Source organism: Arvicola amphibius, chromosome 4 (genome assembly GCF_903992535.2).
Source record: "Arvicola amphibius chromosome 4, mArvAmp1.2, whole genome shotgun sequence".
Lineage (NCBI taxonomy): Eukaryota > Metazoa > Chordata > Mammalia > Rodentia > Cricetidae > Arvicola > Arvicola amphibius.
In genome coordinates this window covers 59858083-59886023 of record NC_052050.1, presented here as the reverse complement: position 1 = coordinate 59886023, position 27941 = coordinate 59858083, and the positions used below count along the sequence as shown (strand labels likewise).

Genomic DNA, 27941 nt, shown 5'->3' with positions numbered 1-27941 from the left:
AACAAGACTGGGAGACAGAGGTGACATTCAGCAGGAGGGCACAGATGGGCACAGCTGAAGAGACTCCATGAACAGGTGGAGGCCCCCATGGTTGACTGGGCTCCCATATCCACTGTGCTCTTCCTTCTGAAATTTTCACAATAAAACATAATCAGGAAAAAAATGTTAAAGTAAAAAGAGTGTCCAGCTCCTCCCATAAGAAGCTGAGGACTTCATATAATAAATAGTGATAATAAAGAGCCTGCTGTCTGCTTCTTGAAGTTGGGATTTGCCCAGGTGGGTCTAGCCCTTTTGGGAAGTGGTCATGGCTGGTTCGTGTATAAATTGCAGTCTTGACGAGGGCTTCAGCTCTAGCTTTGAAAATGTCCCTTTCCAAAAAAAAAAAAAAAAAAAAAAAAAAAAAGCCCTTTCAGGACACTTGCTTATCTCAGAACCTACTCAGAGGATATTATCAAGTAGCGTGCCTCAATACAGGGACAAGAGGGGAGGTAGGTCAGCGCTATCTGCCATCATGAGTCTGGGTTCAAACCCCACCACATGCACAAGCAAAGTTGGGATAAACATTGCCTTTGATGAGGCAATTCCACAGAGGCAACTCAAGGCCTTCAGTGAGATGGTGTACAGCCCAACAGACTGAAGCAATGGAGCAGAGCTGGGGCCGCAGCAAGCCCTACCATCCCTCTGAGAGCTCAGAGACTGAGTCACATGGGAAACACCACATCTGAGCTGTCCCAGCCAGCATGATGTAAGCAAAGGGTGCCATGTGATGGTCGCATCCCCCAGAGGCACTGCTATGGGGCTCGACTCAGCTAAAAATGTTGGAAATGGCACGCTGAGGTGTTTAGATGGTCTAGGGTTTGCTCTCTGGACCTGTCCCAGCTGCCTACGCCTTTTAATTGTTGGACCCTGCTAGCGTAAACGAACTAGCTCTCAATCCTTGCGGTGTGCAAAGTGTCTTTGCTCCGAGTTCTAAAACTTTGGCCATGTGACTCACAGTGAGAAGCCGGTGGTGCCCCTGGAGACAGCACAGAAAAGTCTGGTTTCAGAATGAGGTTTGGAAACTGCCAGCACTATTCTGAGAGAGCACATGTGCACTGGAGCGTCAGCCAGTGGTGGCTGGACGTGACTGAAGGGACCCTCCCCTTCTTCCCTGCTGTCTCCCAGAGAACCTGGGCTTTGTTTGGCTGTTGCATTGTAAGTATTGGCCAAGATGGCACGTGAGACTCAGGACAGCCATTCGGTTTACACATCCCAGCTCCAGTGGTGGAAGGCTCAGCAACCCCAGACAGTTTTCCCACACGGGCCCAGGCCCCAGACAGCCCTCAGTGAGGCAGTAGAGTCCAGCTCCAACAGGCTCAGATAGGTGAGGAGGGGAAATGGCCCAGAAATTTCATAAACCCCAAGCTTGCCCCGTTCCCATATGGAGGCAGAATGTTCCTGGCAATGGATTCTGTCACTCCTTTGGCCCAGCTGTGGTTTTGCTACTGTTCATTAACACTAGCTATGAAAACCTCCCATGTAGGACTGGGGGTCCCTCAAACACCACCCTTTGTCCCATCTGTCATACATCACATTCCCAGGCACATAATTCTGGGAAAAGAGGACCAGTGTATGTGTACATGTGTATGTATGTACATGCATGTGTATTCATGTGCACATGTATATTGTGCATGTATGTGTATATATGTGAATGTGTACATGTATGTGTGATTGTGTATATGTTATGAGTGTATGTATGAATGTGTGTGTATGTATATGTGTGGATGCGTGCGTGTGCATGTGTATGTATATGTTATGAGTGTATGTATGAATGTGTGTGGATGTGTGCGTGTGCATGTGTGCGTGTGCGTGTGTGTGTGCGTGTGTCAGCATCCTGCTCCACCACTTTTCCTCAGTGGCCTGTTCTATCAAGTCCAGCCTCTCCCACACTCCCACAGCTGCTGGTTCTTCTCCTTTGACCTCTGCACCCTGGCTATGCAGCCATCCTCCACTGGATGGGTAGTGCATTGCTGCCAGCCTCCTGTTGCCATTCATGAGCTTCCAGTGACGGACTTTCGAGGTCTCAAGGGTCAGTATTAGGTAGATTGTACCCAAAAATGGCTCTGGGCAGCCACAAGCTCCAGCAGGATGCTCTTATCTCCTAGATCACCTGCAGCCTGTCTTGGGGTCATGCTCAGAGATTCAGCCCTGATGGGTGACATTGGTTGACATTGTTCAGTTTCCTCCCTCCCTCCCTCCCTCCCTTCCTCCCCTTCCTTGCTTCTTCTCTGTCTCCCTCTTTCTGTCTCTTCTTTCACCCTTCTGTCCTGTATATTGAGCCCAGGGCCTTGTGAATGCCAAGCACCAGCACCCGTACCCCCACCCCAGTTCCCAGACTGTATTTCCCCCCACCCATGTTCTCCAGGGCCTCACTATATAGCCCAGGCTGGCTAGAGTTTGTGGCCTCCTACTTTAGCCTCTTGTGCACTGGGATTGCCCTATGTGCCACTTTGTTTCTCAGAGCTGAGGATGAACCCCAGAGCCCCATTCATGCTTGACCGCTGAGCGGCGCTGCAGCTCTCCTCTGACTGAGCTACATGATGTATGACTGTGGACCCTAGTTAGCCTGCTATACAACAGAACCACAGAACTACCCAGCTGAAGAGAGGACCAAGCTGTCCCTGTCCTTCACCCTCCACAGCCTCTGAGGACTGTAAGATTTCTGTGCTCTGTATTCCATACAGGAGTGAGAACATATGGCTTTGTCTCTCCAGGATTGACTTCTTTTTCTATTTAAATACTTTCAAGTTTAAAATTTTTACATGTATAGGTGTCTTGTCTGCATATGTATCTGTGCATCCCATGTGTATCTTGGGTCCATGTAGCCCAGAAGAGGGTATTAGATCCCCTATAACTGGAGTAACAGATATTTGTGAGCTGCCATGTAGGTGCTGGGAGTTGAACCTGGCTCTTCAAAAGAGCTCTTAACCACTAGGCCTTCACTCTAGGCCATGGCTTCTTCCTCTTCTTCTCTTCCTTCCTTCCTTCCTTCCTTCCTTCCTTTCTTTCCTTTTCTTTTCTTTCTTTCCTTTTCTTTTTTTTTTCAAGGCACTGTTTGTCTGCATAACCCAGGCTGTCCTGGAACTCTCTCTGTAGACCAGACTAGCCTCAAACTTGGAGATCTGTCTGCCTCTGCCTCTCAAGTGCTGGGGTTAAAGGCGTGAGTTACCACATCCAGCCTGACTTCTATTTTTAAATACAAGGGTCTCCAATTCCATTCATGTGGGGTGACGCAAATGGCAGGATTTCCTTCTCTTTTGAGAATGGATAGAATCCCATTGTTTACACACACTCTGGTTCTTATCCACTCATCCACTGATGATATGCAGATTGACTCTATATCTGGGCTCCTGTGAACAGTACTGCCATGGACTTGGGAGGGCAATTGTTGGGCTTTCTTTCCCTGCAGGATCCTGAAGACCTGCAGAAATGAAGACATACACAGAAATGAAGTTACATCACAGGATAATCAGGGCTGCAGTATTGATTGTTTTCATGTAGCTTGTTGGTGGAGTCATGGTGTGCTGAGAACCTGCTGTAAGAATAGGCACCTAACAGCCTGGGCAGTCACAGATGGCTTTGTGGTCCAGGTGTGGTGGAGCGCACCTCCAATCCCAACACTCTAGAACCTGAGACAGGAGAGTTTTGAGTTCAAGCTAGTCCTAGGCAACAAGAGCTGTTTGGGTGGCCTAGCCTGGAGAGTGGGCAGTGAACAGGAACCAGGCCCCTGAGAGGTGGGCCAGGGACGATCCAGAAGTGCCCAGGGACGATCTAGAAGTGCCCGGGGATGATCCAGAAGTCCCCGGGGGCGATCCAGAAGTGTCCGGGGGCGATCCAGAAGTGCCCAGGTCTTGTCGTCTCACAGCCAGGTCAAGCTAAGCCCCCAGTGCTGAGCCAACAGGGTCAGGTCACCCACCTGAACTCCGTAGACTGAGGCGCAGGCGCAGGTCAGCAGGGTGGCTTATTTACATGCCCAGGTCAAGGGGAAAACCCAGGAAGTGTGGCCTAGGCCTAACAAAATCTCAGGCTAATAATAAACGCCCTGAGTAATGAGAAGCGTGGGCCAGGACAGGCAGGAGGCTGGAGCAGTGGCACAGGAGCGTGGTGAGTAGCCAGCTGTAGTGGGTGAGGGCCAAGAAGGTGTTCTGGGGGCTGGGGATCCAGCAGTGTCACCCCAGGTACAAGCCAGGGCTACCCAACTTTGGAACAGCCCCAGTCCTGTACACGGGAGAGGTCTCCAGGTTCAGGTCTTGCCTGCCAGGGGTTATGGGTCAGTCAGACATGTAGGGGCCTTCTTTCTGTACCCACGTGCTCCAGGTTTTCTCCTTGGGCCTCTGGATGATTTCTAATCTGGTAGATATGAGATGTTTCAGGACTCAGCACTCACAACTCTGTCCCCACTTAGCTGTCATGAATTTCTAAGAACTCTTTTTTTTTTTTTTTTTTTTTTGTTTTTCGAGACAGGGTTTCTCTGTGGCTTTGGAGCCTGTCCTGGTCTAAGAACTCTTAAAGAGTGCCCAAGAACACAGGTGTTGAGCAAGAAGTGCCTATGGTATCCTCGGTAGCTAAGTTCAGCCCAGGTCCTTCGGGGGCCCACGAGAGGGACTGGGTTCTGTGTTTCAACCTCTCCCTGTCCCCATTCTGCCTTCTCCTTCTTTTCTTTGACCATTGTTGACAGAGCAGGGTTGTTTACATGTAGTGCTGTGGGGGACCCAAAGGGTTTCCTCTAAGACTCCCCATCAGGTAGGACTCGCTGCTCACGGCAGCTCCACCTGTCCCACATCCCAGACTCGGCTCAGGCAGGCCCTTGCTAGAATTTTCGTCTCTGTCCAGCAACCATGTCCACCAAGGACACCAAGACAAGTTTCTCAGAGAATCCCATGGGGCAGTGACCAGGGCCACCTTGACCGAAGAGGAAATGCCAAAGGACCTGGGACCAAGAGTTAGGGATCAGCTAGAATGTGCTAGAACCCACTGGGACCAGGAGTTAGGGATCAGCTAGAATGTGCTAGAACCCACAGCAACTTCGGTGCTGCAGTGAAGGTTAAGACAGGTGAAGAGTTCAAGCTATCGCTGGTTATACACTTGCCTTGGCCTCGGATAAGCTGCTTCTCTTCAACTACAAAATGGTTCTCAAAACCACAAACCTGTTTTCCACCTTTCAGAGCCTCTTGAAGAGTCACAAACAACGGCTCTGGGAAGTTAAAAATAACAGCAACAAAAAATTCTCCAGCTTAAAAACATTTTAATATTTTTTATATTTGTACCACCATGAAATAGGTATCTATTCTTTCTGATCTTAGTTCCTCTATATCAAAAGCGAAGACCATTACACATGAAATTAAAAATAGAAAACCACTGGCCAGGTGTAGTGATGCACTCCTTTAATCCCAGTACTCAGGAGGCAGAAACAAGTGGATCTCTGTGGGTCTGAGGCCAGCCTGGTCTACATAGTGAGTTTTAGGACAGCCAGCCAGGGTTACATACATAGTAAGACCCTAATTTGAAAAAAAAAAAAAAACAAAATAATGACAATGTTAATAATAATAATAGAAAGCCATTAAAATGAAAGTAACCACCTTAATTTTTTTAAAAAAATAATTTTGTTTTGCTCAAATAGAAACATGTTTTGCACGAAAACGAAATAAACCACAAGTACTTGGTTTAATACAAAAAGCTGTAGCTTGGCCCTCACCGTGTTCTTAAAACTCCCCAGGTGTTTTATCCTAGTGGCCACATGGGACTGCTTGCTCACGGTAGCCTCTGACTGGCATTGAAAGACTGGAGTCTTTCCTTCCTTTTTCAGGGTATTCACAATAGCAGCCAAACATGTCATGTGTCCAGTTTTCAAAAGGTGGGAACTGACAGATGTGAGGGTTCAAAGTGGCCTTCCTTGACGCCTGGAGTGAGGGGTGAAGAATCCCATCAATTTGGAGCATGGGACAGAAGCATCTGTTGCTGCCACCCCGCTTTGCTCAGCGAGTGACCTCACGTTCCTCGGTAAAGGCGCCCTCAGTACCACACTAGATACACTAGGTTTTTCTGGGTGATGCAAGCTACTGTCTTGGGTTTCTTTAGCAGGTTTCAAACTAATCTGTCACAGCGGTCTTCCATGGAGCACCACTGGTGATCATGTCGGGGAGCCTTTAGGAATTGCAAGTCCTGCTGATTCTTGGGCTTCAGGGTACAGGGGAGCTTCTGTGTTGGTCTGAGCCCAGTGCACAGGTCTGGTTTCTAAAAGCAATTCCTTCTTTCCTGCTATTTACCAACAGAGCTGTCTTCTCAAACCTCCTTGCTGCCTGGACCACCATCATCCTTGGGGGTCTTCTGCCCATCCTAGGGGCTGGGTGGTGCTTCTGGACTTTACACAGATGTGGGTGGTGGGTGAGAAGGAAGGGTGGGCATAGCTCTTTCCTAACAGCCAGCGTTTGTCCTCTGTCAACCTGCGTCTCCTTGTCTGACCCAGTGGCTGTGGTGGCTCCAGACCTCCAGTGGGTCATGGAGTCTCTCAAGGTGGCCTGGGCATCTAACCCGCTCAACAGGGAGACCAGTAGCTCCACTTAAAGCAAATGATTTTGTGATTTTTGTGTCACAGTTGTGTAGCCACCACAATACCCCCAAAAGAAACCCTGTCAATCTTCCCTTCTCCCACCTCCAGCCTCAGACGACAACTAGCCCATCCCCCATCTCTGGAGCTTTGCTTATCTGGGCTATTTTGTATCAGCATTGTCGCTCAGTGTATGCTGTGTCTTCAATTCCCTCTAGTTCATGTGTTTTCACAGGTCACCCATGGAATATCGCATGTTAGGGATAGACTGCATTTCTTATCCATCCATCTGATGACCTCATTTGGGTGGCTGCTACTCTCTGCAGACAGAGGACAATGCTTTTGTGAAAAAAGTGTGTTTAGATATTGGGTGGATCTATTCTTTAGGAAAGTCAGCTGTCTAGATGTGGAATTGCTGGCTGGCACGGTGACTGGGGTGAATGCCTTAGCTTGCCAAGGTACTTGACAAAGTGGCCACAGCATGGTAACACTGTCAAATCCCATTTAATGCACAGGGTCCTCACTGAATGTCCTTGTCCCCTATCTTCTTTCTGTAGCTGTCCCAGAAGGAGATATGGATTCTCATTGGTTCAGTTTGCCTTTCTCCAGTGCTGAGCTGGGCATCTTTCCCTGAGTTTGTTGCTCTTCATGTATATTTTTGGGGAAATGTCTATTCAACTCGTTAGCCCATCTTTTTTAAGTTTTAAAGGCATGTCCCTTGGTCTTTGATCAATTTTGAGGGGTTTTTTTTGTGGCATTGGTTAAGTACTTAACTTCATTCTTTTGCATGCGTCTATCCAGCGTTCTCTCCTAGACTGATTGCAAAACATCTAAAATGTATGACATTCTAATTTGAACCATAGCCACTCTTCATTGAAAGACTGTTTTTTGCCCCCATTGAATGCTCATGATAGTCCTGTGAAGAAGCCATCTGCTCGTACCTACAAAGGTTTGTTTGTGCTCCCCATCCGGCTGCACTGGCCAGACCCCTGTCGCCCCTGTCCACACCGGTACTACAAGGCTAGCTGTGGCAGCTCTGAGCTGTTTATAGCCAGGAAGAATGAGTCCTCTAGCTTCTCCCTTCCTTTTAAGATTGTTTTGACTGCTCGGTTTCTTGAAATTCCATTTGAATTTTTAGGTTAACCTTTTCTGTTTTTTAAAAGTTGTTAGGATTCAGTTGTCAGCTATATGATTAGTAAATTGTTTTGGGCCATATTGCCTTCTTAAGTCTTCCAGTCTCTAAGTCTTTTGACTTATTTAGGTAATTTCTTTCCACGGTATTCTATAGATTTTGGCATATACTTCGTTTACTTCATTGGTTAAATTTACTAAGTATTTTATTTCTTTTTGTGTTATTATAAGTTATTATTCCTTAATTTCCTTTAGGATTGTTCTTTGCAAGTCTATGAAAATTCAATGGCTTTTGATTGTTGATTTTTAAAAAAATCTCAACTATATTTTTTATCAGTTCTAACAGTTTTGAGGTCCTTTTTACTATAAGATCACATCATCTGTGGACAGAGTGGACTTACCTTTTCTCATTCCAATTTGGATACCTCTATTTCGTTTATCATTATTATTTTACGTAGGTGCCAGAGTTAGGGCAGCCTGTTACTCTAATTTCATCTGTAACCAGCAACCAAGTCCACAGATACATGTTCACCAAGGATGCCAGTACATAAAGTTTCTCAGAGACTTGGATGAGGCTTTGGCCAGAGGCCACCTTGACCCAAAAGAAAAAATACCACAGGACCTGGGACTGGGAGTTGGGAATGAGGCCGAATGTGTGGTTGTCCCAGCACCATGCTGAGCAGAAGAGGGTGAGGGGTACAGTTTTGCCTCATTCCTGATCTTACCTAAAAACTTTTCAGTTTTTCCCCATAAGCACGTAATTGTATGCAAAGTTTTTTGTCTATGGCCTTTCTTGTGCAAAAGTTTTGTTTTTAACCCTAGTTTATTACTCCTGGTATTTTCTTGTTTTTGTTTTGTTTAATCAGAAGAGGTGGTGAAGTTTGTCAGAGGCCTTTTCTGAAACCTTTGGAACGCCTATACGGTTTCTGTCTTAATTCTTTCAGTGCTGTACACGGAACTGATGGTTGTTTGTAGAACGGAATGCCTGCAGCTGTCTAGGAACAATCCCCTTTGATAGTGGTAACTAATGCGCAGCTGTTGGGTGTGCTGACATGTTGTTGAGGAACTTGCGCCTGTAGTCATGGACCTATCGGTCTGGGCTTTTTCTTTCAGTGTCTCTTTGGGGCTTGCCAGACGACGTACTCTGTCTGATAATAATCGTGAGTTTGCGTCTGCTTTTGGAGCACTGTGTCTATAAAGTGTCTTGCTCTCTGCTTCTACTTTAGCTCTTCTGTGTCCTTTGATCTGATTGCTGGGATTGGGGCGTGGCTAGGGGGGAGACGGCCTAGTGCTCTAGTCCCTGGGCTCATCGGAAACACCACCACAAACAAAAACAAATGCTCTATAAATAGCATGTAGATGAATCTTGTGGGTTTGTGCAAATCTGTCTGCCCATTTCCGCCTTTAAATAAGAGAGTTCAGATCGTTTATATGTAATGTTTTTTTGATAAAGATTTATTTCTGCTGTTTATATATTGCTTCCACTTTATTTATTTTGTGCATGGATGTGTGTATGTGTGGGGACTTCAGTGCCACGAAGAGTGGGTGGAGGTCTGAAGACAATTTGTGGGAGCCAATTGTCTCCTACTGTACGGAGTCAGGTGATTGAGCTCAGGTCGTCAGGACTGGTAGTAGGCGCCTATACCCACTGAGTCATGGCACTGCCCCACCCTCCTTTATGTAGTTTTAAATTTATTTTCTTAATGATTATCTTAAAAATTAAAATTAACAAGTTGATCTTGTGGTATCTTAATTTGAATATCTACTTAGTTTCCTTAATATGCAAAACTCTGTTCCTAAAACTCTCTGCGCTTTTCCTTTTATGTTGCTGTTGTTACATATTTTCTCTTTGAACACTGAATGACTATTAACATAGGTTTTTAATAATTGTTTTATGTAGTGTCTATTAAATTATGTAGGGAAACAGGAATTTCAACTCATAACAAGCATGCAATAGTTCTTGCCTTTGTAAAAGTTTATCTTGGCTGACCTCGTGGGGCAAGCCCATGATCCCAGGTACCAAGAAGCTGAGGCAGCAAGATTGCAAGTTTAAGGCCCTCTCTTGGCTAGAGACGGGATTCAAGGGCGACCTGGGCCAATTTAACAAGGCCTTGTCTCAAAGTAAAACAAAAGAGCTGGAGATGTCACTCACTGGAAGAGATGTCACTCACTGGAAGAGATGTCACTCACTGGAAGAGATGTCACTCACTGGAAGAGTGTGTGCTTGGCACCTAGGAAAGCCTAGTACCTTAGTACCACATGCACTTGCGTGCACACACACGCACACACACACACATACATACATACACTCAGAGACACAGAAACATACAGACAGACATACAGGCTGACAGACAGACAGGCAGGCAGGCAGGCAGGCAGGCAGGCACGCACGCACGCACACACACACACATTAATTGACAACCCAGGCATGGTGGCTGGTACATTCCTTTAATCCCAGCATGCAGGAGGCAGAGACAGTGAGTTTGAGGTCAGCCTGGCCTACATAGAGATTTCCAGGCCAGCTAGGCCTATATAAGGAGACCTTGTCTCAAAAAATAAAACAGAGGTTGGAGATACACTTCAGCAGTTAAGAGCATTAGTTACTCTGCAAGAAGACTGGGGTTCAGGGCCTACATGGCAACTCACAGCTTTTGGTAACTTCAGTTGCAGGGGCTCCGCAGGCATCAGGCACGCATATAGTACATAGACATACCTACAGGCAAAATGCCCATCTACATAAAAAGAAAGCAAAATAAAAACTAATGTTTTCCTGTGCAGGGACTTTTAGCAGTGTTCCTCATCCTTTCTTGGGCTCCATGACACTGTCTAGTCACTGCCGTTACAGTCAAGATCTCTGGTGGTGGTAGTGACACACACCCTTCATCCCAGCACTGGGTAGGCAGAGGCAGGTGGATGAAGGACTCTTAGTAGCCTTTGGTACCAGAAATGTGTTTCCTCAGAATTTGTTTTCCTGTTTGTCTTCATTTCTCCTTCATTATTGAAAGGCAGTTTTGCTCAGAACACAACTTGGGGCTGGCAGCTCTTTTCTTCCAGGCCTTTAGATCCCCTACCCCCTTCTTTCTCATCTCCATCAGTTTTCTTTTTCTTCATAATGATGATGATGTTGTTGATGTGTATGCGGGGAGGGAGAGAATGTACATACGTGTGAGGGCCCAGGTGCCAGGGCAGGCATGAGGAGGTCAAAGATGACTTGGCAGGGTCAGTTATCTTCTTTAACCCCTACAGGGGTCCCAGAGGTCAGACTGAGGTTTCCAGGCTTGGGCAGCAGAGGATCATCTGCTGGTCCGTCTCCTGGCACACAGCTTCTGTTTGTCTCATTACTTTCACAACTCTCTTTATCCCCAGGTTCTGTAATTTTATTGTAATGTTTCATGGCCCAGGTTTGAGGGTTTTTTTCTTTCCTTCCTCCCTCCCTCCATCCCCTCCTTCTCTCCCTTTCCTTCCCTCTCATCTCTCCCCCCTCTTTCCTTCTTCCCTTGCCTTCATGTATACTGGGCAAGTGCTCAAGCACTGAGCTGTATTCCGGCCTTTAAAATTGTTATTTTATTTACTACTTTTAGTTTTGAGGTAGTCTTGCTAAGTTGGGGAGCCTGCCCCAGCCTCCCCAATGGCTGGATAGGCCTGCAATAAGCCTGATGAGCTATGAGGCTGAGTATCTTCTCCGGTGCCTGTGGGTGGTTCGGTCTTCTTTAGGAAGTATCTGCTAGCATCTTTTGTAAACCTTTGATAAGACCGAGGGTTCTTTGTTGAATAGTGAGCCACCTGAGTTCACCGCAGTCTAGATGCTGGCTCTTATTGGTCCTTGTTGGGCTCCTGGTGAGCCAGCATCCTCCTGCTCCAGTTTTGTAGCCAGTGGTTGGGATGGCTGTCTGCACTGACTGTGTGCAGATTCTTGGTATTTTATTCAAGAATGAAACAAAAGCTCACACAGATTGCAAAGTAGCAAGAAAACTCTCTATGCAAAAGCAATCAAAGTGATCAGAATACACTGCAAAGGAACAGTGGTCACAGAGGGAAGAAGGTACTCGAGAGCCCCAGTTCAAGAGGAGGAGGAGCTTGGTTTCTAAGGGTGTAATATGGACGCGTCTCTGTTTTGATGGATAAAGTGATATAGGAATTTTTTCTATTGCATATGTCTCTTCCCATAATGCAGCCGTTTTTAATCGTATGTGTGCCCAATTATGCATATGCATAAGCTGGTAAATAAGGGGTTGCTCCCTAAAAGTTCCTGGCCTGAGGACACAGTTTTGTCCTACCAGATATGCACCCAAAACCAGTTTAAGTTGGATTGGTCTTGCTGTTCTTCCTATTGGTACATTAGGAATGTGTTTGAATAGAAACTGAATTTGATGGTTGTTAGGGGCAGAGCAACTTATGTCATTCAGAGAGAGGTGTACCTCCACACAGGTGGGGGTCTGAGGTTAGAAGGTGCCTTGTTTGAAGAGGGGTGGGTGTGTAGTATTGCAGGGGAGGGAGTTGGGCAGCCAGGAGACAGACTTGCCTAACCGAAACCAAGTACCCTAGGACTAAATTATCCCTGTGTTCGCCTGCCTCAGTGACACCAGCACTGTGACTAGGGCCATCCTGCTCCAGTGTAACCAGGCTCCAGTGTGACTTGGTGTCGCTCTGCCCACTGTGACCTGGCATTGCTCTGCCCCACTGTGGTTGGGCATGCCCATGGTGAACCTAAACAATGGTGGGAAGCAGCCACACCCATGAATGCCAAGACCACAGTGAAGAGCAAGAAGGGGATGTGCACGCTAGTGGGAGACAGTAGGGTCCTTCTGAGGTCGTGCTCTGAGGCCAAGAAAGAAGGAGGGTCACACGAGGCAAGTAGATTGCAGAGATGAAGGGGCCTTGGGCAGATGAGGCATCCTGTACTAGGGCTCAGTGGTTAAGAGCACCTGCTGCTTTTGCAGAGGACCCAAGTTTGGTTTCAAGTACCAATAAAAAGCAGCCCATAATCACCAATATCATCAGTTATAGGAGATGCAATATCCTCTCCTCACCTCCACAGACACCAGGCATACATGTGGTATATATACATACATATATACACACACATAAAATTAAAATAAATAAATCTATTTTTTTAAAGATATTTACTCACTCTGCATGAAGACTTCTACCCAGACCACTAGGCAGACATGGTTGGTACCTAGGCACACACCTACACACATGTACACCAGCACACAAGTCTCACAGGCATACAAGCCTACAGGCGACATACGCAGACAAGCTGGCAAGGGTGAAGGTAAAGAAGCCTTTACCTCTGACCTCAAAGCCATATTTATAAAGAGTCACACAAAAATGACATTCTGTCAAGGACAGTTAGAGAAGAGATGACATCATTGTTTGCTTCTGGGCTCCCCAGGCATCCAATGTCAGTCATTTGGGGCTGACTCATAGACCCCTGATGTCTAACATTAGCCACCTCAGCCCGGGCTGGGTATCTAGATCAGTGCCAGGTTGTCTACACATAACCTGGTCCTTAGAGCCCTCTGTTTAGGCAGATGTTACGGATGGTGGGGAAATAAGCAGAGATCCTGGGGAGGAGGCCTAGGACACATGAAGAACAATGCATGAACAGACAGGGAGCAACTCTGTTAGTGAGGGACCCTCGGAGAAACCATTTTACAAATGGGAAACGGGGGGGGGGAGGGGGAAAGAACCCAGCCCAGATCACAGGCGAGGGTTGCAGCCAGCTTTGTCTGCCCTCTGCCTGCTGAGATGGAGAACATCTCTAAGTGTGGCAGGAGAGGCCACCTGGGTTCTGATTGGCCATCTGCTCTCTCTCCTAATGCTCCATCTCTCCTTCCACAGGACAGGCGGCCAGGGGCGGCTATGGCAAACTGCCCCAAAGAGCAGTACTGGGACTCCTTGACCAAAACCTGTGTCTCCTGCATCTCCTGCAGCCAGAGGAGCCAGCGCAGCTGTACAGACTTGTGCAGTGAGTTCTGAAGTCTGAGCCATTCCCTCGCCTGCCCCAGAACCCCTCTGGCCCATCTGCAGCCAGGTGGAGGACAGGGATGGAGAGATGCCATCTGCCGTGTGGTCTCTTTCCATTCAGCCTTTCAACTGTTTGTAACGTCCATTGTTTCCTGCCTCGTGCCCTGGGAAACTGCCTACTCCCCTGCCTGAAAGCACTTCCCTAATCTTCCCTTCGCTTCTTTTCACTCAGCCTTCAGTGTCTCTTAGCCATTCCTGGAGGACTTCTCTGACCACAAAGGAGGAAATAGTTCTCATCACGTAATACTTCATCTCTATCTCCTCCTTTAATTTTATCTTGAAGTTTATTCTTTGGTAATTCAGTCAGTAAATACAATGTTTCTCCCCTGCCACCTCCTTTTCTGCCTTTTCTACTGTGTGTCTCAGGCTAGTCTTGAACTTGAGATCTTCCTGCATCAGCCTCCTGAGTACTGGGATTACAGGCGTGTACCCCCCTCCCCAGCTCTATTGTTGCTTTGAAACATTTTATTGTGGAAATTATCAAACACATAAATACGGGGATAGGCGAGCACAGCACACCCACCTGCACATCTTCGGAAAGTGTTAAAATTCTGCCTTTTCATTTCCAATCTTGTTTTTTCCACTCAAGTATTTTTCAAATATTTACTGATTATCACTCGGTTTTAAACCTTAGTTTCTCTCTCTCTCTCTCTCTCTCTCTCTCTCTCTCTCTCTCTCTCTCTCTCTCTCTCTCTCTCTCTCTCTCTCTCTGTGTGTGTGTGTGTGTGAAGATATTTTTGGTAGTTAGTTCTCTCCTTACACCATGTGGGTCCTGGGGACCAAACTAGGTAATCAGTCTTATTGGCAAATACCTTTATCCACTGAGCAATCTTGTCCACACTGGTGGGCAAGATATTTAAATATTTAAAATATTTAAAGAAATCTAAAACTCTATTAGTCTTAAAGGGAGAAAGCTCGTGATTGGGGAAGGGTCTCAATCAATGTCACTTGGCTCTTTATTTCTGGGTATGTGGTGAAGGCAGTTTATTGAGAAGCGAGTGGGTAGTATCTCCCCTTCTCGAGTGAACCTCCTCCAAGTAGACTATGCCCTGCCTTTCTGGCTGTGCAGCTGTGAATGGATCCGCTCACCCAGGAGATTAGCTTCCCATCATCTGTTCACCAGCTGGGACCCTTGGGGCATAACTTCTGCCCAGCATCATTACCTGTGGAGGCTGCTGTGGTTCCCACGTGTTGCCAATACATCATCACGGACTTTCCCAGCTCCCCTCCCCAGCTCTTCAAGGAGGGTTCTGGCATTTTCTCTTCTATTCCTTCCACTACCTTGAAGTGTGTTTCCCCTTTAGGAGATTTGAAAATGCAAATAAACAATTTATATGGCCAGGTAATAATCTAGATATTAATTTTAAAAGATACGTAGAGGGGACTAGAGGGATGGCACAGCAGTTAAGAGCATTTGCTAATTTGCAGAGGACCCAGTCCTGTTCCTAGCACCCACACGGTGGCTCACAACCATCCCTAGGAGTCTCACACCCTCTTCTGAGCTTCACAGGCACAAGGCACTCATGTGATGCAATCCATACATGCAGGCAAATCACCAGGCACATAAAATAAATCTAAAAAATTTGAAATATATGTAGAAAACCACCACATTTGGAAACTAAGAAGTATGAAAAACTTATGGGTCATAGAAGAAACAACACCAATAAGAAACAAGATGCATCTTCAGCTAGGTACAAGAAGATGCGTATAAATATAGATATAAATATCCAAATGCGAATCATATGGCTAGAGAGCACCCAGAGGGCCCAACTGACCTGGAACTGCTGTTTTCACATTGAACCATATAGGGTCGGTTTGCTTTGTTCCTTTGCTTTGACATAGTTCTTCGTCAGACCCCAAGCTCCTGGAAGTCTCTAACACCCAGTAGCATTGTTCTTTGCATCTCCCAGAGTTCCTCAGTTGCCGCAGAGAGCATGGCAAGTACTACGACCATCTCCTGGGGGTCTGCATGAGCTGCGACTCCACCTGCACGCAGCACCCTCAGCAATGCGCACACTTCTGTGAGAAAAAGGCCAGAAGCCAGATGAACCTCCAGCCCGAGCTCAGGAGACCACAGGCCGGGGAAGTGGAAGCCAGGCTAGGCAACTCAGGAAGGCACCAAGGAGCAGAACATGGAAGCTTGCAGACAGAATCGGGTAAGTGGCCAGAGGTCAGCGCCTACGGTATCCGAGGATCAGGATGGGGAGGAGGCCAGGCAGCAGGCTGCAATAACGAGTGTCTTAGGTTCAAGAGGCCCAGGCTGGCAAATAGCCAGAAGCCAGGGAGGTCACTCCAGGGTAGAAAAATTGAGACGAAAATTTCAGAAGTCTCTGGGACATTTTGACACACGTCCATGATGTATACTGCTCAAATCTGACGCCCCAGACACTGAACCAAGTCTTTGTAATGAAAATATTCCAAATCTGTTCAGTTTTTCCCCTTGATTCTGTGCATTGCTGGGGCTGGACCCTGAGCCTCACGGTGCTATGGTTAAGCGGCCAGCTGCTGAGCCATGCACACATCCCTCTAGCGTCTGAGACACCCAATACATTGGTGTGGCCTAACCAGCTTCCCGGGGTTGTCCCTTTCTACAGCCACTCTGAGCTTCTCATTTCATGGGATCAAACAGGGCCCAGCCCAGAGCAGAGTTGAAGAGAATGATTGCGTAGGGCCTGGTGTAGGTGGCAGACTTTTTTGGTAAATGAAAGAATTAATCAGAGGGAAATGATGAAAACTCCGATCAACCTTCATGATGAAAGTTGTTGACATTCATTGGTCTGAGAGGTGGTGCCCCAAGACCCAGAGGCACAGCTTCTGAACTTGCAGAGGAATGCAAATTCCGTGGTTTGGAGGCTGGCATAGCTAAGGGTACAGAAAGAAGAGCGGAGGGTATTGTCAGGGGCAGAATGAGGAAGTGAACTGCTTTTCGACATGAACTGTTTCTTGGAATGGCTGGATGGAAGATAGGTCAGTTGCTTTCCTCTGACCCTCCAGGGGATTAGCTGCTTTCTGGGAATTCCGTGGTGGCAGATCTGGGACCTTGGGCTTCTTTTAGGGCGTCGGTTCTGTGTGAGGGGCAAGGGGGAAAATTTCCTTTAATCCCAGACCCTTTACATATGAGGGATGCAGGTGCTGTTTTCTATCTGGCTACTATCTGAAGGGAGGAGCATCATCTGGGGGTTCAAGTCTGGAGTGACCCTAGAAGAGGCATTGTCTTTACTTCATCTTGTGTGGTAGAGCAGAGGAAAGGCAACGATGCGATCTGGGAGAAACTGGGGAAAAAGTTGAAAAGACAGGATAAACTCTAAGTATGAGGATGTTAAGGAGGAAAGGAGCAAGAGGGGAGGGGACCAGGATGGGCAGGAGCCAGAAGCCCACCCAGAGGAGGCTTGCTCCTGAGTTTTCCGTGTGGGGTCTTGAAGCAGTTTTGATCTGTTGGTGAAGAAGCAGCATTGTCCCTGGAGGAGGGTCTGCAGCGCATGGAGAGGATCTGGATGTGGGCTGTCCACAAGCTGCCGAGACGGAAGGGAGGTTGGCTGATACAAAGAACCCCCCGTTTCTGCTGTCCTCCTTATAGTCCCTGGAAGAATGTCCAGAGAGACAAGAAGAGAGATGAGTTGGAAGGCCCTCTCTGCCCTTGTCGGTGTAGGTCTCGAGACAGGATTAGAGTTTCGTGGGTATAAAAGGAATTGATGAGGTGGAGGGCTAAGAGGACAGGTACCCGTCCAGCTACTGGGCAAGCACACAGAGACATTCGTCCTGCAGCCCCCAAAGAGCCATGCTTTATAGAGAAAACAGGGAATGGAGTCAAGAATGGTTACTCGGTGTAGATTCCCTCTGCAGGGCACTTTGGAAGAGCGTCCCAGGGACATGGCAGTGAACGGCGGCAAGCTGACTAGGAAAGACAGGTTTATTTTAATTAATTGGTTCATTTTGAGCTAGGCAAAAGGTTCTGGTGTTGAGGGGACACTGGTAAGGTGAGGCAGGTTCTAGGAACCCACAGGCCGCAGAAGGGTCAGGTTTGAATGGGGACAGATTGTTAAGGATTTGATAGGATTTTCCTAGAGTAGGGAAGACAGGTTGTTCTCCTGTCCCCAGCAGTATTAGGAACCAGAGGATTCAGACAGATAATGGTGGATAGCGCCAGGAAGGCCGTCTGTGAGGAAGTGCTTCCGATAGCCTGTGGAGCACAGGTAGGGGGGGTGAGCTGCACTGGAGGTTGGAAGGAACTGACAGGAGTGGTCGCAGGGAGGTGGGGTCTGCCAGCACGTAAGGGGGGCCCTGTGACGTCAGCTGGTCTCTGACTGGTAAGATGCCTCGAGCAGATGTTGGGGAGGAGCGAGTTTTCGAATGTCTTGCTAGAAGATGAGAGGTACAAGCCCTTTAGGAAATCCCTCCCTACTGTTCCAAGGGTCCCCCAGTATCTTTCTGGGTGAAGTGGAAGCCTGAGGGTGGGGCAGGGCAAGCTTGATTAGCAGTTAGAGACTAATGAAGACACACCCAAAAGAGGGACAGAGCAGAAAACCTCTACAAGATAGAGGGGAGACTTTGGAGCCCCCAAATTCAGTCTCTCCTCAAGAGCTAGGTTTTGATTTTTAAGTTTTTGAAGGGTCTTTTTCTCCTAAGTTAGGGTCGGTCAGTTTTGTTTCTTATTTTTGTTTTGTTTCATGTGTTCGTTTTGTTTTTAAGCAGTGTACTTCTATCTAGTCCTGGCTTCCTAGAACTTACTGTGTAGCTAGATACACATCAAACTCGCAGAGATCCACCTGCCTCTGCTTTCCCAGTGCTGGGATTGAAGGTGTGTGCCACCATGATCAACAGGGATTGATTGGGACAGATTTGAACAAGGACAGGGTAGCTGATTGGCTCATAACTGTGGCCTCTCAATCTGGCTTTGAATCCATGTCATAGGGTCAGTCCATCAGCAGGGGGCCCCACTGAGAAAAACCATTAGGCCTTTGTTTTAAGCAGCTAGGCTTTTGCCTCAGATAAGGAAGAAGCTGGGCATCTGAGAAGTTCACCACCCTTATTACCTCGTCTCAGCCCTGCTCTCTGTCTGCCTACCAGGGGGTCTGGCTAACTCTAGTCCCTCATCCCTCCACTCTCAGAGGTCCCCAACTGCTTAGGGACGCGGAGGCTCAGACTCTTCTAACAGCTTACGCACTGGCAAAGGGGTGATGTAGAATGAACAGCATTTAGAGCCCCTCAGAGGAGGGCCCATTCAAGGGACCACAGTGTTTAACATCTGGCAAAGCTCGGGAACATCACAGTCGGATGGTGATAGTGTGTGTCCTTGGAGTGAGCTGAGTGTGCAACAGAGCATCCGTAGCACAGCAAAAGTGAGACTGCTAGTGTATCATAGCTCTTCCTGAGAGTCTAACTAAAACAGTTGGGTAGATTTGCCCTCATTAGGGGAAGTGGAGAGGCCAAAGGACACTTGACAGGCTCTGCCGTAGGATCAGTGAGACCGATGATTTCTTTGTTATCGCCACCCACTGTATGGTGTACATACATGGAGGAGACAGCATTTAAGTTCAGAGGTCAGCCATTGGGTCTATTACAGCTACGTGAGGAATGTTAAGAGGCAGTTAATGAGGAAAATGTCTCAACGTCATGAGACAGTCTCATTACAAAACAAAACATATGCCGAAGGATACAGTATCTGTACAATAAGCTGCTTGTTACGTCAGACTCCAGTTTGTATAAGGAGTGAATGCCTGGAAACTAGGAGAACTCCATTAAAGTCAGCATCTAACTGACAACTTAAAGGAGAAATAGAGTCCAGATTGTCCACAGTGTCTCATGGACACTACATGGGTATCCTGAGTCACTTCCGCAAACCTGTGGGTGGGAGGTACAGAATGTCCAGGATAGACTGGTCAGTCCATCGAGATAGGGCACAGATAAATGTCCCTGGGGGCCGGGTGAGGGAAGATGGGGAGGGAACATTAATGGGACAGGGACAGGAAGTTTTTCATTGGAGACAGAAACAGTCTCAAATTAGGGGGTGGAGATGGCTGTGCAACATGGTTGTGAACATGGTTAAAAAAAGAAATGTACACAATTCACTCAGCGGTGAATGTGATGACTTACAGATTACATCCCAGTACAAAGGGACTGACCCACCCCCTTTATCTTCTAGCCCCCCATCAAGGAACAGGAGAATTAAGGAGAGTCCAGTACAAAAAGCACCTGGCACCCAGAATGGGCTGAGCTATGGTGGGGTCGCCATGCTTTCTCAGAGAGAAAACACTCCAGCCACTCAAGGGATCAATAAAGGGAAAACTGAGTAGTAGTGTGTGACTGATTCTGGCTAATGTGCAAAAGGGATCCGGCCCTGGACCGAAATCCCCTCAGCTTATATGGACTCACGGCCCCAAGTCACACTTTGAGCAATTATTCTTTGTCCTACAGAGACAGAATTCCAAGGTTTGATTGTTTGGACAGATGGGGAGATTTACAGTGTAAAGTATTGCCATAGTTATCTGAGATAGACCAGCCCTGCTTTTCCTAGGCAGCTGGGGTCCTCTTGCCTGCAGGCAGAATTCTGCTGGGCCTGCTTAGAGGCACAGGGATGAACTAGCATTGTCCCCCCGGCCTGCCCTCTAAACTGCCTGGAAGACGCAGTGTTCCGTTTTAAACTTTACTTTTGTGGACTTAATGTTTTCTGAGCAAGTTTATTGATAACCCCTTTATAAGTTTATTACTTCCACTTCCTCCTTCGAGGGAGTGGCTCCCCCCCTCCCCTGTTTCCCTAGCACAGAGTATGTAAGCCCTAGTGACTGCTTTGCAGGACCCAGGGGATAGTTTGGGAGGAGCAATGCCAGGAGCAGAGAGCTTTGGCCTGGGACAAGGTCTTAGTCCCTCATTCAAAACCCGAGGTTTAAGTCTTGAGTGTAAAGTGTCCTACGCCCCCCACCCCCACCACACCTGTGCCCGGGACTCCTTAGTCATCTCCCTGGTCCTGATTTCAAGTCCAGGCTCCCCGTGATGCTAGGAGAACCCATCCTCCTTGGACTGCCATCCTTGCAAACAAGAATGTGCGCATCCATCCCTGGGTCGGTCTACCTCCAAAACACGTGGAGAAAACAGAAAGGGCCAGCTCCAGAGAGGTCCAGCTTTAAGGTCTTGGAAAAATGCGCCATCAGTTTGGGGTAGGAGGGGCCAGTTCTCTCAATACTCAGCATAGCAGTGATTATCTTGGGGCCAGGAAAGGAATTCTATGTCCTCACCATCCAGGAAGGCCTGGGGATGGCCATGTGGATTGCTTGGGCCTAATGAGGTAAAAAGAAAGCCCATGGTAGGGAGAGCACTTAGTCCTGGAATGAGGGAGGGTATCAGTAGCTACGGGCCTGAATGTAACACTTTTGTGAGAAGGGGAAACTGGAGAGCGGGTGCACCCCTTGAACTCATGTTCTCTCTTGAAGCATCCACAGGACTGAGGGTGAGCAGCGACCAGTTGGCCCTTGTCTACTGCACACTGGGGCTCTGCCTCTGTGCCATCTTCTGCTGTTTCTTGGTGGCATTGGCCTGCTTCCTCCGGCGTAGAGAGCCGCTTCCTAAGCAGTGTTCAGGGCCACGTGTGTCCCAGGCAAAGTCTCCCCACCGTAAGTACAGAAAGCCAGGCCTCCTTCCTGGGTAATCCCCAGCATATCTCCCCTTCCCCACCCACCACTACCCCTCTTTCTGGGCGGACAGGTTCTGAGCCCACTGGAGAGGCCTGGGCATCCTGAAGTATCTTAGCGAAGTCAGGTTCAAGTAGCAGGGCCAGGAGAAAGGGTGGGTGTCAGGTTGCTAGCTTCAGCTTTGACAGGCGATCCAGAAAGGGGGGGCATCCAGGGGCGGGGGCTAGATGGTTTCTGGGTTCAGGGAGAAGTGAGCCCAGCCTTGACAGCCTCCGCGGGGGCACGCAGGATGAGAAGTCCTGGGGTGGCTGTAGAAACGCTGGGCTGCTGATCCAGGCAGTGTGGCACAGACCTCAGTGCCCACAACACCCTCTCTGTCCCCTCAGGTCCCGCGACAGAGGCTTGCAGTGAGGTGGCCTTGCCACCCCAGCCTGTCGAGACATGTAGCTTCTGCTTCCCGGAGCGCAGGTCGCCCACACAGGAGAGCACTCACACGCTTGGGACTCTTGGCTTAGCAGGAACCGCTGCCCCGCAGCCCTGTGCGCGTGCATCGGTTGGCGTCGTGCGCGTGCCCATCGGAGATGCTGGTCCAGGAGCTTGACACCCAGTGAAGAAGGAGACAATGAAGTGGATGGAGTGCAGGAGGAGGAGAGGGATGGAGAAGAGACAGGAGGAAGACACGAGAGAGGCAGCCTGGCTGCACCCACCCACAATGAAGCAACCACCCACAGCACCCACATCCCCAGTACCACCTGTGCCACGGTTTCCCAGACTTTAGGCAGAGCAGTCAACCTGTGCACTACTCTTTAGTGGAGGACGATGGAGAACGCCAGGCACCTGGAGCATCGTCTTCACAGTTCTTACAAAGAAGTGCCCTTCCCTAGGGCCTTAGGCAGATAACTGAATGCAGTATGTAGGTTTGTGAATAAAATAATTTGTATGTGTGTGTGCAGATGCTGGACTATGTCATGTGCATGTGTACGTGAATGTGTGTCTGTATGAGTGGCATGTATATGTGCATGCACATGCATGTGTATGAATTTGGTGCATGCAGGTTTGTATGTTCACATGTGCATGTGACCAATGTGGTGTAGCCAGGAAGGCAAGAGACTCCAGGTGAAGGTTAGATGTCTAAAAGGATGATGGGTGTTTCCTGGACCTCACCACGAGCATGTTCAATTGCATCCATTTTTAATGAGCACCTATACACTTATCCTTTTAGTTGCATTTAAACCTCCAGGTGCATAAAGCGTTTTCGCAGCCAGCTTAGGTGAAACTACACAGTGAAATATCATCCTCCCTACCCTGGTACTTGGCAGACCTACCCACAAGGACACCCCTGCCCTCACCATCCACAGCTAGCAGGCTGTACAGGAGAAGGGCGCCCTTCACAGTATAACACTGATGACAGCTCTGGTAACACAAGGTGGCTGCCACAGAGTTTGGAAGCCTGCAGTCAAGGGGTCTGCAGAATTGGCTCTTCCTGAGGCTGCACACACCTGAAGCTGCACACACCTGGGGCTGCACACACCTGGGGCTGCACAAGCCTGAGGCTGCACACACCTGAGGCTTCACATGCCTGAGGCTGCACACACCTGAAGCTGCACACACCTGAGGCTGCACACACCTGAGGCTGCACAAGCCTGAGGCTGCACACTCCTGAGGCTGCACACACCTGAGGCTGCACAAGCCCGAGGCTGCACACACCTGAGGCTGTACATGTTCGAGGATGCACATACCTGAGACTGCACACACCTGATGCTACACACACCTGCCTGGGGTTACACACACCGAGGCTGTACACACCTATCTGAGGCTGCACACGCCTGAGGCTGCACATGTCTGAAGCTGCACATGCAAGGTTTGTCTTTGGTTTCTCCTTGCCACTCTACACTCTGCTCTCTCTCTCTCTCTCTCTCTCTCTCTCTCTCTCTCTCTCTCTCTCTCTCTCTCTCTCTCCCTCTCCGTCCCCCTCCCCCTCTCCCTCCCCCTCCCTGTCCCTCTCTCTCTCTCTCTCTCTGTTCATTCTCCCTTTTAGATCTCATGTTATGATCCACCTAATGGCTTCATTTTGACTTCTCTGTCAAAACTCCAAATAAGGCCACATTCAAAGCACTAAGAGTTGGGATTTCAACATAATGCGTTTTTGGGGACAAATTCAACCCATGACAGAGGCCCTGTGATACCACCACTGCTTTATCTTTGTTGACAAGTTGGCATCTAACAAGTTTTTGTCTGAGGCATGTCTCACCAAGTATTGAGCCAGCCTACATCAATAGCATGCCCACCATGATCAGCTTCCTGCAACAGTTTCTGGGAAGCCCCTGGCCCCTGCTACAGACATGTGCTGTGGACTGAGGAACACACAGCACATGCTCAGAGACAGACAGCAGTGCTCAGCTTGTCTGGGAGATGAAGCTATTTCTAGTCTTTAAGATCTGTGGTTTTAAAATTCTGCTCATCCAAACCCAAGGGGCTGTGAGTGCAAGATGTTTCTGGGACTGAGGGCGAGAGGTGCCAGGACACAAGGTGCTGAGAGCCCAGCCTCGGCCTCAGATGAAGACAATCTTGAGAGTGTTTTGCCCACTTTTCAGTGGATACTGTGTGTAATTTTTTTTCTTCTCTTTGTAAAGAAGGGCTCTTTTGCCAACTTTATCTGTTGTGTTGGGTCAGCCTGCAGAATATAGCCTGATTCCACTCGCATGGTCCCCCTACAAACTTTTTTATTAGTATATATTAACTGAAAACTGGTTTTGCTGCAGCTTTTACAAGCCTGTATACAATGTGCTTTGGTAGTCTTCCCCACCCCATAATTCTCTCATCTCCTTCCACTGGTCTTTTCTCCACATAAACCAGTATCCACCTCATTTTGTGTCTTTAAAAAATGTCTAGATTCTGTAAATGTGAGAAAACCTGGTGTTTGTCTTTCTTGATCAATATTCTCCTCAACACGATTTCTCATTGCAGCCATTTTCTTGAAGATGGTAAAGTTTTATGAGAGATGATAAAATTTTATTCTTCATTTGCAGCCTCTTCATTTCACGATTTTTTGTTTTGTTTTTTGGGATAGGGTTTCTCTGTAGCTTTGGAGCCTGTCCTGTAACTCACTTTGCAGACAAGGCTGGCCTCAAACTCACAGAGATCCACCTGCCTCTGCCTCCGAATGCTGGGATTAAAGGTGTGCACCGCCACACCCGGCCAGCTTCATTTCTTGATTTTCTTACCTAGATTTCTGGACCAGCCTCCCTCAGCCTCTTTGATGGTATCTTTCTCCCCACTATGGATTGTTGGGACTAATGAGTCCTGGCCTTCAGCTGCTTTTCCCTCCTAGAACCTTCTAATTGAAGTTACTAGAAGCTGTGCCTAGTTTAGAGTATCAGAAGATGGGATTTTCACCTGTTGGCCATTGACTGCAGTGTATTTAAGCCTACATGGTGTTAATAAAGGGAGGCTTTTGATACCAGTGTTTGAAGGTCTGTGTGTCGGTCTGTTTCTGCGTGTGTATTCTCAACCTCCAGCCCCTTTCCTGAAGCTCGCGAACTGGGCTCTAGCACACAGAGCACAGACACAGGGGCGCGGTGCATGGCAATGGATGAGGTTCCTGCAAAGGACCACGTGTGGCCAGACAGGGGTGTGCACCACGTGGTCTTCCCGTGGCTGCTCCGTAGAGCAGAAAGGGCCAGAGAAAGAATATCTTGGACCTGGGAGCAGAGCCAAGGAAACACCCTGCCCCTAACCAACTCAGGACTTGGAATCCAACCAATCCCTGAGAATGAAATCCAACCAATCTCTGTGCTTGTCCCAATTCAGGACTTGAGGTTCTACCAATCCCCACCCTATATAAGCCCAGTGCCTGTTCAGTTTGGAGCTGCGCTTTTCCACCCTGGCAGAGGCAGCCACTCTCCTGGATTCCTCCCAATAATTCTCGAGTGAGGTTTGTTATGCCCTGTGACTTTGTTGTATTCCCTGGCTCCCAACTCCAGGGGAGTTCAACAGAGATGCTTCAACAACCTCACTGGGAAAACCCTCCCCTGCAGGAGCAGAGTCGTTCCATTTGCATTAGGGAAAGCTTTCCTGGAGCAAGGGCCTGTGACACTCTGCTGGGGTACCTGTCTACCAGAGCTGTAACACTCAGCACGCACAGCCCCTGCAGATCCCTGGCCTTGCTCCTCTAGAATACACTTGTCTTATTTCTCCCCCAGGAGTCTGTACGTGCTGTTTAAGGGTTCCTTGTATTGGTTAATTTGTTTATTCTGCTTTGGCCTCTTTTACGATTTTTTGGGGGTGGTACAGGGGTAACGTTTTATCTTCTCTCTCTCTCCTACATCTTCAAGAGCTGAGGGCCTGTTGTCTTTGTGCTTCTCTTTGGCTCATTCCCACCACACCTCAGGTTCTCCGTTTCCTTCATCACCAGCCTCTCTTCAGGCTCTCTTCTCTTCAGGGCGTTTAGAGCACATACTTTTCTTACCACAGATGCTGTTGTTTCTTCCCGAAGCTTCCTGATAGCCTCCATCTCGCTCTACAACCCCACCTACTCACACATGCTGTCCACCCATCTGCTCTGTCCAGTCGTCTGTCTCTCGGCAGCGGGCTTGTCATTGGGTATTGTGCCACTTTTGACTGAATGCCAGACGTGCAGAAGAGAAGATTGGGGAAGTACCTTCATTTCTGCCGATCCACCAGCGAGAGGTGGAGTTAACCTAGTTGTGAATTGAGGTGGGCTGGGGTTGCTGCCTTGTTTACTCTCAGGGCCCCACTGGCTTCATATTCCCTTAGTGATGCTGGGCTCTGGACGGCAACTGAGTTCAGTACGCTCCTGTTCTACCTCAGCTTTATGCTTTTCTCCTGGGGCTCTGCCACATGGAGGGTCTCGTTTCTGGCCCTCCCTGGGTTTCAGGCGATGACTGTTGTCATCGGAATGGGACAGTGAGTGTCTAGGGGGAGTATCTAATGCATTGCTGTTCTCTCAGGCTGAGACAGTCCAGGTGCCCTCAGACCCTGGACAGAACAATCTTCACTAACACCTCGACACCTCTCCCCCAACAGTGGGACAGGCTCTGCCACTCAGCCACAGCGGAGGATACTTCTCTCCTCTTCCTTCAACCCCAATGGTTCTTGGCCTGTACCCCAACCAAGGCCAACCAGCTTTGCTGCCATTTACCCAGCAGCTCCTGGAATCTGGGGAGCTTTGTTCATTTTCTACCACAGTGGCTGCTCTCCCTGACCTGAGGCCTGTTGCTAAGGGCCTCTGGTCTCTGTGCCCAACATGTGAAGGGAAGCTGCTCAAGCCCGTGGTATCTGTTCCACATTAGCACTGCTCTCCTCGAGTGATCATATAGATGCCTTGAGACCAGATGTCTCCACGATGAGATGCTGCTGGGAATGAGTGGCATCAGCCCCACCGCTCCCATCGTTTTGTCTGGTGGAAGCTGTGACCGCAGTCTTCAAGACTGGGTGTATTGGGGCTCTAAAGTAAACCAAACAGCATTCTGCAATAGAAGCTGCACCCTCACATACCACCATTCTGCCAACTCTGCACCAGCCTGCCAGAGCACAGTGCAATGGCTTCTGTTCCCATCACCTCACCTGCTAGCTGGACTCTGGGAGAACTGTAAGTGGAAGTTCATCCGATGGGATGTCATGGCAGGCTTCATGCTGGAACTAGAAACCATTAAGTAATGCTGATGCCTCACAAGCCAGTGCAGCATCGGGTCGAGAACTCAGGGGATTATGAAATCTGATCAGTATTAGAAACTCAGACTTGTTCTTATTTCTCTTATCTTAAAAATAAATGATTGTTTAAATGGGCTTTAAAAAAAACATTTGCTTTTTGTGGCTTTTACATCACACATCTTGATCCCATGCATCTCCCTGTCCCTTTGTATCTGCCCTTTAAATGGGCTTCAAACAAATATATTTTTTGTTCATTGGTGTTTTGCCTGCATGTATGTCTGTGTGAGGGTGTCAGAAGTCCTGAAATTGGGAGTCAGGTGTGAGTCACCATATATATGCTGGGAACTGAACCCAGGTCCTCTGGAATGGCAGCTAGTACTCTTAACTGCTGAGCCATCTCTCCAGCCCCCTCCTTTTTGGGGGGTTAGGGCTGGGGATTGAACCCACAATGTTATGCATACTAATGCACTTGGCTCTACTACTCTGAGTGTTAATCTTAGACCCTGAGGGTAGAGGAATTTCCACCTGTGGCACCTAGCAGCTGTCCCATCTAACCTGTCGAAACTGCCACAGTGAGGTCAAGGACCAACTCTGGACTCTAAGGGGCACGTTTCTCTGGACCATTTTGATAAAAGAGCATCCAAACAAGGAGGGCCAGAATTTCAGATTTCACTGGTTTCTCAGACAAGGGTCTGATCAAACCAGGTGAGCTCTGACCACCTGAGGCTGGGATGGGGAAGAGGCATCGGCACCCACCACACCTCTCTGCTCCGAGTGTTCCTGTCTCACTAATCCTCCTGCCCATAGAAGGCGGCAGTGTTTGTTTTGTGTTTTGAGCGAGGGTCTTGCTGTGTAACTCTGGCTAACCTGGAACTCACTATGCAGACCAGGCAGAG

General features: G+C 48.4%; 1 protein-coding gene across 1 annotated transcript; it reads left to right on the top strand.

Annotated features, from left to right (window-relative positions):
* The first annotated feature begins 12453 nt into the window (after positions 1–12453).
* On the top strand, positions 12454–21973 carry Tnfrsf13b (TNF receptor superfamily member 13B). Its single transcript, XM_042054884.1, has 5 exons — positions 12454–12567; positions 13562–13688; positions 15658–15903; positions 21184–21354; positions 21759–21973. Exons 1-5 carry the CDS (start codon positions 12454–12456, stop codon positions 21971–21973), a joined length of 873 nt encoding a protein of 290 aa, XP_041910818.1.
* The last annotated feature ends 5968 nt before the right edge of the window (positions 21974–27941 follow it).

What these genes read in the sequence shown, in the direction of transcription:
- Tnfrsf13b (XM_042054884.1), top strand. Translation starts at nt 12,454, where the DNA reads ATGAATGCCAAGACCACAGTGAAGAGCAAGAAGGGGATGTGCACGCTA. An exon ending in AAGCTTGCAGACAGAATCGG is followed by an intron (nt 15,904 to 21,183) that starts GTAAGTGGCCAG and finishes AAGCATCCACAG; the next exon opens with GACTGAGGGTGAGCAGCGAC. An exon ending in CCAGGCAAAGTCTCCCCACC is followed by an intron (nt 21,355 to 21,758) that starts GTAAGTACAGAA and finishes CTGTCCCCTCAG; the next exon opens with GTCCCGCGACAGAGGCTTGC.